General features: G+C 44.1%; 1 protein-coding gene across 1 annotated transcript; it reads left to right on the forward strand.

The window, feature by feature from the left end:
• The first annotated feature begins 3,162 nt into the window (after positions 1 to 3,162).
• Positions 3,163 to 9,649, forward strand: LOC308287412 (single-strand selective monofunctional uracil DNA glycosylase-like). Its single transcript, XM_080728570.1, has 4 exons — positions 3,163 to 3,336; positions 6,023 to 6,218; positions 7,517 to 7,672; positions 9,218 to 9,649. Exons 1-4 carry the CDS (start codon positions 3,236 to 3,238, stop codon positions 9,596 to 9,598), a joined length of 834 nt encoding a protein of 277 aa, XP_080584696.1. The 5' UTR covers positions 3,163 to 3,235; the 3' UTR covers positions 9,599 to 9,649.
• Positions 9,650 to 11,004: the final 1,355 nt, after the last annotated feature.

Below are 11,004 nucleotides of genomic sequence, written 5' to 3' on the forward strand. Positions count from 1 at the left end.
TACGTGTAAGCTTTTTATTTTTATATCGCTGCTACTAGAGGTCGCTATCCCCCTGGGTCACTGAGTTATTCTATTGAAAATCCCATAGAGACATTTTCACACCTGTCACACCTGACAGAACCACCTGCCTGATTTTGTTTATTTTTGGAACACGGTTCTTACTGTATATGAAGCGATGCTAAGATTTCCAAACTGAGTTTTCAATAGAAAAATAGCGCTTGAGACACTGTCACCCTCCCCCTCCCCCCTAGTCTCGCGTAGCCAGACAACTATTCCACAATCTCTGAATGCTATATAGAGTCTGGAACAGCAGCTCCCGAATGGCGAGTATCGAAAACGGGCATTAACGTTCAAAAAAATATATTTTAAAATGTCATTTCTGCTAAGCAGCAAGCTAAACATGCTTATATGATTTTTATTTATATAATGATAAATATGTGTGATGTGAGACTGAAACGGAAGTGACGTGGGGGCTTCACTTCCGCTTCATCTCGCACTCATCGTTTCTATGTCCGTCTGCCAGACTGTATGCCGGGAGCATTTGACCAAATCGCGGAGGCAACAGTCTGGCCACGCGAGACTACCTCCCCCCAGACAGAGCTTTTACTTGCACTTTCTGTTTCCAAAACAGTTAAATGAAATCTAACATTTTCAGGATTCTTTTTGTCAAGATAATTCCATGAATTAAAAAAAAAAGATAAGAAAACTAATTCTATGAACAAAACAACAACAACAACAAGTAGGCTAGCAGATCTACAAGCTCACAACATGTCGCACACTTGTTCAAAAACCGCAGAGCAGTGTGCTATTTCTTTATAGCCAATGCAAAAATCAAAAATTACACACGCGCTGCGAGCTTGTAGATCTGGTATTTTTGAAAAATCATGAAGATTTGTGCAAATCTTTGAATATCTCATGTTTAAAGTGAACATTTGTCACTCCTATATTTGCTTCATGGGGTTAAAACCTTAGAAGGATTTAGAAGACACTTATAGAATAGGGTAGAAATCGGGTAAAAATTCAAATGTTCGCGATTTGAAGGAAAACATAGCAGATCTACAAGCTCGCAGTGCGGCACTCGAGCTTGTAGATCTGCTATTTCTTTACAGTTAAAGCATAAAACAATAATGTGCGTAACTGGTCTAAATGGGTTTTAATGTGTTTTTTACCCCCGTCACTTTAATGCTCTACGTCATCGTACAAGAGCGCTATTCAAACAGCGGTTATTTCAAATGTACATGTCATCTTGTCTTATTCAAACATGTTTATCGTGTCTTCATTAAAATGTGATCTTACCTCCAGTGTGTATCAGAGATCCATCAGTTCACACCTGTAGCGATGATGATCTGTCTCAACATAACCTCTCTCTCTCTCTCTCTCTCTCTCTCTCTCTCTCTCTCTCTCTCTCTCGGGTATTCGTTTTCTCTCCTGTCATCATGTCAGGGTTAATTAATGTTTTTAATTAAACTCAGCAGCAGATGAGACCTGCCTGGCCTCCAAGGAGCTTTGGCTATTAAAAGAATAGCAGATCTACAAGCTCATATAGCATGTCACTTTGTGCCGCACTATGAGCTTATAGATCTGCCAATCTTTGAATATAAATATTTTTACAGTAACTAAAATCTTTTCTTCTGGGGGTCCCTGGCACAACATAATTTTTAGATGAGCGTCCACGGCCAAATACATAATAATTTGGGGGGGCCTTGACCCTTGACTTGAAAGTTTGAGCACTGTATAGCAAATAGCAATGTTGAGCCTCTGACTAGGCTACGTAAAACAGAAAGCCACAGCCACACAATGTGCACCTAGTTTGAATGTATAGAAAGAACTGGCAGTGGTGGGATTTGAACCCACGCCTCCATAGAGACTGGAGCCTAAATGCAGCGCCTTAGACCACTCGGCCCCACTACCTTACAAAATCCTATTTTGTGTCCTTTGATCTTCATGTGTTTTTCACAAAGGAGAGTCGTCTAAACACTATTTAGAAGGAACTGTGGGAGAACTACAGTCTTAGCATGGATTCAGCCTGTGGGTTAATGAGCCCAGTATGCCTCCTATGCTGAAACACACCCCAGATGGGATTCAAACCCACAATCCCTGCCTTAGGAGGGCAGTGCCTTATCCATTAGGCCACTGGGGCTACATAACACAGAAGGCCACTGGGGCTACATAACACAGAAAGCCACAACCACACAATGTGAATGTATATAATTTAATGTACTGGCAGTGGTGGGATTTGAACCCACGCCTCCATAGAGACTGGAGCCTAAATCCAGCGCCTTAGACCACTCGGCCACACTACCTCACAAAGGCCAATTTTGTGTCCTTTGATCTTCATGTGTTTTTTCACAAAGGAGAGTTGTTGTTTTCTAAGCGCAATCACAGTTCTCTTCATAAACAACACTGCGTTGGATTTGCCAGCATGATGAAATCGGAATGATGCCAAGACTGCAGGTTGATGTTGTGATGACGAAGCGTCAAAAGGTGTGAGCAGTTGTTGGACAAAGCTCTTAATCAATTTCCGAATGCACGCGTATGTCCAAAGTGCCGACACGAAGAGCCGCCTGCTCTCCAGCGCCCACTAGAGTCGGACATTGGCGCCTTTTGAGGCCTTTTTGGGCACCTGGCTACACTGGACGGCCTGCAGCAGTTGCAATGCCGACACGAAGAGCCGCCTGCTGTCCAGCGCCAACTAGAGTCTGAAAACTGTACTTTTTGTGTGTCTGGCTGCACTGGAAAGCCAACAGCACTTTATTTTACACCTCTCCGGCTAAGGTCGTGCGTGGGTCCAAAGTGGCGACACAAAGAGCCGTCTCCTGTCCAGAGTCAAATTTGTAAAGGCTATGCACTCCAGTGAACAGCATTTATGCATTTATCATTTTGTAATGTTATTAAAACTTTATTTTCGAACCAGAAACATAATTTGCATTTTTGTATGTTCGTTTAAATACTTAATCTATATTTTTAATGTGCATATTATGGCAAAATTTATCGTTTTTCAACGTTTTTCAATGGCTTTAGGCATACTCTTATTCTGAAGAGATCGGCCACCGGAGGTCTTATTGCTGATAAGTTATTCCTGCTCGCTTCACCACACAGGCGTAAACACTAAACAGCTGTAGCTGCTGTTAGCCTAGCCTAGCAGAGCTAACACACACATAACATAATACACATTAATGAGAGTCTAATTCTCTTTATTCACTGAACCTGTAACCAGAGGTTTTTATGCTGTTTAATGTACGCTAGGACGCAGACAGACAGCCCTCACATCATGTGTGCTGCTCATGAACCAGAGATTAAACAGGAGGAACAGAGCCATTGTTCTGCAGCATCCAGGTCGGTTTGAAGACTTGGGTGTTGTCTGCTCTGCTTATTTGCTTGTAAATATTGCATCATAAAGTGGCAGTGTGTGTGTGTGTGTGTGTGTGTGTGTGTGTGTGTGTGTGTGTGTGTGTGTGTGTGTGTGTGTGTGTGTGTGTGTGTGTGTGTGTGTGTGTGTGTGTGTGTGTGTGTGTGTGCGCGTGTGTGTGTGTGTGCGTGTGTGTGTTAAGAATATTTAGTCATGATCTGGATAAGATCGTGTCCACAATTCCATGCTGTATTGATGTTGGTATCATAGAGAGAGAGAGACAACAGGTACACCAATTATTCTACATTCTCTAATTGTGTATAGACTTCTTGTAAATTAAGTAATGCAGATAATAATAATTTAACTCTTGAGTACTTGGTTTAATTTTAAGCTCTCAAGAGTTAAAGATCTATAATGGTCCATTTGGTTAACTATCATTTAGATACATGTCCTTATTATAAAGTAGGGATGTCCGATATTTACTTTTTTTTCTTTTTTACCGATAACCGATAATAACCAACTCTTAATTTCCGATACCCGATATATGCTAATATAATATCTACTGCTATCTAGCAGTGATTCTCAACCATTTGAATAACAAGGACTCCCAGTTTGAAATGCATTAGGCTACTGACCCCCATTTAAAGGCATTTATGTATCGCTGGGACCCCAATTTATATTATAAAATCATATTAAAGGAGCTATAGTCAACTTTTTCTTGAAAAACGGATGCTAAAATAAAAATAATGTTTCAAAAATATTTTATAAAAAAATAAGCTTCATATATGTGTTTCAATAAAAAAATGACCACAAAAAGCGGAAAAATAATGATAACATAATCATTTTGGTCCTTTGTTTACATTTACAGGGTCCGAAAAATGTAAACAAAGGGCCAAAATGATTATTTTATCTTTATTTTTCCGCTTTTTGTGGTCATTTTTTAATTGAAACACATATATGAAGCTTATTTTTTTATAAAATATTTTCGAAACATTATTTTTATTTTAGCATCCGTTTTTCAAGAAAAAGTTGACTATAGCTCCTTTAAGAGTGTACAGATGGAATGGGTCCATTTTGTTCCATTTTTACACTCAGAGTTACAGACCTGTAAGGGTCAATTAGGTTCCATTTGTACACTGACAGTTACAGACCCATAAGGGTCCATTTGGTTCCTTAACTTTCTAACATTTAGCTGGGGACCCCCTGGAACACCCTCAAGGATCCCTGAGAGTCCCTAAACCCCACTTTGCGCACACGTGCGTGCGTGCATGTGTGTGTGTGCTGCTAGGAACTAGCCGATGCAAACTAGCTAGTCCTGTGAGCAATACACATTAAAGAGAGGTCAGAGGTCAGAGCAATAGTTGAACAGGCCTTAACGAGCACAAAGCAGTATGATTTTAATTTTTGAAACTCATTAAGGGAGAAGAGTCTAGGACTTGTTGAGCATTTTCCAGGGTGTTTTAGGGAAGGGAGAAGAGTCTGGGACTTGTGGAGTGTTTTCCAGGGTATTTTAGGGAAGACAGAAGATAACAGGTCTAGGACATGTGGAGCGTTGTCCAGGGTGTTTTAGGGAAGGGAGAAGTATCTGCGGCCCGCACTGAATACAAAACACTGATGCTGACCTTCAAAGCAGCCAAAGGCATGGCTCCTCCATACCTCCAAAACCTGATCAACCCCTACACCCCCACCCGTTCACTTAGATCAGCCAACTCAGGGATGCTGACAGAACCCTCGCTAAAAACCCCAGGGCAAAAATCCACTCGTCCGAGACAGTTTTCCCTCCTGGCCCCAAAGTTGTGGAACAAACTCCCTGTCGCACTTAGAACATCGGACTCACTCGCTATCTTTCGCCGTGGACTGAAGACTCACCTTTTCAGACTCCACCTAAACCCTTAGCACTACTGAAACACTCAATGACCATACATGAAGCTAGTTAGCATTTGTTTTTAGGTTTTTAGAACCTTTTCTCGACTGATTATTTAGTTTTCTAGATAGATATCCATTTGCATTTGTTATATTGCTGTTGATGTATTGACATATTATCTTGTTTATTATTGTGATGTTTTATCTGCTTATTGTAAGTCGCTTTGGATTAAAAGCGTCTGCTAAATGCCTAAACTAGGAGATGTGGAGCATTCCAGGGTGTTTTGGGGAAGGGAGAAGTATCTAGGAGATGTGGAACATTGTCCAGGGTGTTTTGGGGAAGGGAGAAGAGTCTGGGACTTGTGGAGCATTGTCCAGGGTGTTGTAGGGAAGGGAGAAGTATCTTGGAGATGTGGAGCATTGTCCAGGGTGTTTAAGGGAAGGGAGAAGAGTCTGGGACATGTGGAGCACTGTCCAGGGTGTTGTAGGGAAGGGAGAAGAGTCTGGGACATCCAGGGTGTTGTAGGGAAGGGAGAAGAGTCTGGGACGTGTGGAGCGTTGTCCAGGGTGTTTTAGGGAAGGGAGAAGAGTCTGGGACATGTGGAGCGCTGTCCAGGGTGTTTTAGGGAAGGGAGAAGAGTCTGGGACGTGTGGAGCATTGTCCATGGTGTTTTGGGGAAGGGAGAAGAGTCTAGGACTTGTGGAGCATTGTCCAGGGTGTTTTAGGGAAGGGAGAAGTATCTAGGAGATGTGGAGCGTTGTCCAGGGTTTTCATAGACCACCTGGTTGCCTCTCTCTGTGCCCCTCCAGGTTCCTCCATGTGGAGCTGGAGCTCAACGCCCTCCTGAGGGGTCTGGTGTTCGGGGAGCCGGTCAGACACATCTACAACCCTCTGGAGTACGCCTGGGAGCCGCACCGCTGCTACGTGGAGACCTACTGCCACGCAGGCCAGAGTGTCCTGTTCCTGGGCATGAACCCTGGGCCCTTCGGCATGGCCCAGACAGGGGTGAGTGTTCTGTTCCTGGGCCCTTCGGCATGGCCCAGACAGGGGTGAGTGTTCTGTTCCTGGGCCCTTCGGCATGGCCCAGACAGGGGTGAGTGTTCTGTTCCTGGGCCCTTCGGCATGGCCCAGACAGGGGTAAGGAGGATCCACCATCCACAGGGGTCATCAATGTGTCCATACCAGGGCTGCACCATATGGACAACATTTCATATCTCTGTATTTATGCCAAATATTTGGATATTGATACGATATACAATATTACCGTACACATTTCATATTCAGTATTTAAAGTGTTGCAACAGTGAAAACAAAGCATTATTTAAAAAACTACAACTGCATAATAACAAGTCAATATCACTCGTAATTTTAAGTGCTATTGGTTTCCCACACTTTTTTTATTTTATTTTCTAAGTGTAGCAAAATGCAAATATAGGGGCAACGATATGGCCCATATCTTGCATTTTGCAATACTGATATTGTGGATGGTCATACCTCGAAAACGATACGAAACAATATATTGTGCAGCACTAGTCTACTCTGTACACAGACAAACGTGTCCATGGAAAAGACTTGGTCTCGTCCGTGGAAATTAGGGATGTCCCGATACCACTTTTTTGCTGATCAAGTACAAGTACGAGTACTTAATTTGAGTACTTGCTGATACCGAATAACGATACTGTAAGTCAAATTTCTTAAGTGCTTAAATAGTGTGTGGTGCTCCAAAATAAAATGCTTTAAATAATGATGTTGTCATGCCTAGAGTGAGAGAAGGTGAAAACACTGTTCATTAGTTGAACTAACACACACAAAACTATGTCTTGGGACTTTTGATATGTTGTTATCAACATATTTATGAAAGAAAATTGTATCTGGCACTGCCGTGAGCAATATCGGACGAGTACGAGTACAGCAAAATAGGCGAGCACCGATACCGCATCCCTAGTGGAAATAATTTGATTTTTCTGTTTTACACCACACCATTATAATGTTATTTTGATCATAAGACCCAATTGACTGAATGTCAAGTCTCCAGAATTTCTTCAGAATATGTACATTTGTAGTTTTCCTAAGACAATATGGCACAAAATTATGAGTCCAATTATACTAGTGCTTCTCAAACATTTTTATTTTCAAGGAACCCCATAACTCTGAGTGTACAAATGGAAAACAAATCTACATCGGCTAGTGTCTAAACTCTAAACTGTTCCTCATTTTGCTGGGGGACCCTCCGGAACCCCCTCAAGGACCCTGGGGGGGTCCCCGGACCTCACTCTGAGAACCTTCTTTCTTTCCGTTCTCAGGTCCCGTTCGGGGAAGTCAAGTCGGTTCGTGATTGGCTGAAGATCACGGGGGAGGTGAGTCACCCCGCTGACGAGCATCCCAAGCGACGAATCACAGGGCTGGCCTGTACGCAGAACGAAGTGAGCGGAGCGCGCTTCTGGGGCTTCTTCAAGAAGGTGTGTTGAGGCCTGCAGCACAATTATTAACATATGGTCACTGTCGGGCAGAAACCAACTACCCGTATTTTCCGGACTATAAGGCGCACTTAAAAGCCTTTAATTTTCTCAAAGAACTACAGTGCGCCTTATAGTCCAGTGCGCCTTATATATGGATCATTCATTGACATTGACATTCCCTTTAGCACAGCTCCATCTGTTGGATGCATAACGCAACAGTAGCGTCTATTATGTGCGCCTTATAGTCAGGTGCGCCTTATATATGAAAACAGTTTGAAAATAGACCATTCATTGACAGTGCGCCTTATAGTCAGGTGCGCCTTATAGTCCAGAAAATACTGTATATCCTAAATATTAATTTGTGTATCAGTGGGCACGTGGGTGAAATCATCCAGCAAGGGCTTCTGTCAGACATAGCAGCCACCACGCGTTGCATGCAGCAGCCCAACCCTCTAAATAAATATCTAGCAGTCCAAATTTTGTTGAAAACCCGGCATTCGGCATCGACTTTTCTTTTTTTAGCTATTTTACGATCCAATGATCACACACACGTGCTGATGTACGCATTGCGTCCATATGTATGTCAGGGTTTGACACTAAGGTCTCAGAGGCACTTGCCCGTCGGGCAAGTACAGGTCATGTTCTACTTGCCCTCAGATCTTGGCCACTTGCCCCCCCCTCCCCCGCACACACACACACAAGAAAAAGAAAATAATAATAATCATAGACCTGGTTGCTTATTTCTCTATCACAAAAAAAACCTGGCAACACTGGGTGATCAGATTCAGAGATGTGTTTATCTTAAAACGCTAACAAGCAGGCTGCAGTGGACACACATGCTGCTCATGATTAAATGCATTTTGTAGCGCAATAGTGTGGATATGTGTGGCTGGCTACCAACAGGGAGGGAAACATCGGAAAAGCACTGTTGATAGCACGGAAAATAGACGCTTCGCACGGAAAATAGACGCTTCGCACGGAAAACAGACGCTTCGCACGGAAAATAGACGCTTCGTAATCGCGGACATGTTTCACCGTTTTAGAGCTTCAGCAGCCTTTGCTATAGATTTCAGCACTTTTGCAGGAATAGCATGGTGCCCTGTGCTTCAGCACGTAAAGCGTGTGCATTAATCTGGTCATTCTTTAGCATAATGTGAGTTTGTACGCCTTGTAGATTAGATGTTTTTGACTGAGTGAACATAGCCGCTGACTGCAGTTCGTTCAGTGTGTGTGAGAGAGAGAGTGTGTGTGGAGGGAGCGATAGAGAGAGAGACGGAACATTAGCCCCGTTCAAGTAGGCACAGATCTCATTATTATGTTACTCAAATGTGCACTTGCCCGGGCAGTCGGGGAAGCGTTAGCGTCAATCCCTGGTATTGTCATGATTCTTCACAAGCCGGGGTGGCTTTGTCCGAGGCTTAAAAGATGTTTAAATAAATACTTTATGAAATGTCTATGGATGAAATGCATGGGGAAAACGCTTCCGGGACCAGAGTGCGGGGCTTAAACTGCGATGCCCTATCGTCTCTGTTCCCAACCCTCCAGGTGTGTGGCGAGCCCCAGCTGTTCTTCCGCCACTGCTTTGTGCACAACCTGTGTCCGCTGATCTTCATGAGCGCCAGTGGGAAGAACCTGACCCCTCCGGAGCTGTGCCGCGGGGAGCGTGACGCGCTGCTGGCGCTGTGCGACGCGGCGCTGTGCCGCGCCGTCCAGGCGCTGGGCGTCTCCATGGTGATCGGCGTGGGCAAGGTGGCGGAGCAGCGGGCGCGCCGGGCCCTCTCCGGGGCGCCGGGGCTCGGACACGTGCGCGTGGAGGGCATCATGCACCCGTCCCCCAGGAACCCGCTAGCCAACAGGGGCTGGGAGGCGGTGGCCCGGGCCAAGCTGACGGAGCTGGGCGTCCTGTCCCTGCTGAGTGGAACGTGACCCTGATCCAGGCCTGGTTCATGCCCCCATGGCACGCGGCGGAAATAGTAGATTGACCCGCGGTTTAACAGCGGGGCAACGGTCGGCCGTATTTTCCGGAAGTGTGTTTTGTGTGGCAACTACTGGCGATAGCAGGCGATGAGGCGATAGTGGAAAATGTCGCCCAAAAACATGGAAATATTTAATCTTTTGGACGACATCGCCAAGAGTTGCCGGCTGTTGCCCGCTGTTAAAACCTAGGGTAAGGACCGATGCATACTCAATGGGTACCGTGACTGTCATGAAGTCTCCCTGAATCGGCCCTTACAAGCTCACAGCCGTGTCGCATCCGTTGCGTAATGTGAGCTTGTAGGTCTGCTGTTTTCCTTTGCGCGACGAACTACGGACTGATTCAGCCTCATCTGACCTCATCATTAGGAGCTTGTTGATTGGTGGGTTACTGCCTCCATGACTCTTTGGTTTGGGTTCCAGGAGAACCATGAAGGCTCACTGTGTGAGAGATTTCGTTTTTGTTATAAGTTTATATATTCTGATAGCAAACATTGATATAGATTTTTTGTTCAATAACAGAGGTCTCGACATCTCTCCAGCTCTTAAATAGAAGAGGAAACTGACATTTTCAGGTTTGGATACCAATTTTATCCAATCAGGAGATAGATTCTCCTTGTCTTTAAAAGCCCACAATTGTATCAGCTTCGATGTTATTGTGGTCCAGTCTGTGGTAATGATTACTATCAGAGGCTATTAAATAAGAACAGTATCTTAACACAGAAATATAATTCACCACCGAGCCATGAGGCCCATAGGGCAGGAGCCTATCTCAGGGACTTACCCCCAATCCAACCCTCTGTTTTGTTAGTTGACCAGTAACTACCATGGCTCCAGACTAGAGCCAGGCCTTTGTTGCAGTTTGAACGTCTGTGAGGGATGTTAAACGTCTTTGTTGGGTGCCAAGTAACACCCATTAAGCATTTGATCAATACTAGAAATGTGCACCAGAGAAGCCATATACAGTACATTACTGTAGAAATGACAGTGGCATGGCATAACGATACACTGAAGGAAAGTCAGGAGACTAAGTAAAGACACAGTTATCACTGAAAAAGAGGGCTATTGTTTACTGAAATGGTGTAAAAATATTACAACACATTTTGCAATTACATTGTGAAGCATGTTGAAAATGCTGCTGATGATTTGCAGTGCATTCCCTTGGGAGGCAAGGGGCCACTCAGTGGATTTGGATCCAGAAGGCAGATCCGTGGGTGGATATATAGCAGAATAGGCACAGGCTGATGACGCATGATTTATTTTGTTTTATTGTAAAGCAACTTTAGGAAGAGAAAAGCTCTATATAAATTCAATGTATTATTATTGAGCGGTGCTAACCGTTCCTATGTCTGGCTTTG

Source organism: Nannobrachium achirus, assembly GCF_963921795.1.
Source record: "Nannobrachium achirus genome assembly, chromosome: 6".
In the NCBI taxonomy this organism is placed as follows: Eukaryota; Metazoa; Chordata; class Actinopteri; order Myctophiformes; family Myctophidae; genus Nannobrachium; species Nannobrachium achirus.

What these genes read in the sequence shown, in the direction of transcription:
- LOC308287412 (XM_080728570.1), top strand. Translation starts at nt 3,236, where the DNA reads ATGTACGCTAGGACGCAGACAGACAGCCCTCACATCATGTGTGCTGCT. An exon ending in CATTGTTCTGCAGCATCCAG is followed by an intron (nt 3,337 to 6,022) that starts GTCGGTTTGAAG and finishes GTGCCCCTCCAG; the next exon opens with GTTCCTCCATGTGGAGCTGG. An exon ending in TCGGCATGGCCCAGACAGGG is followed by an intron (nt 6,219 to 7,516) that starts GTGAGTGTTCTG and finishes TTCCGTTCTCAG; the next exon opens with GTCCCGTTCGGGGAAGTCAA.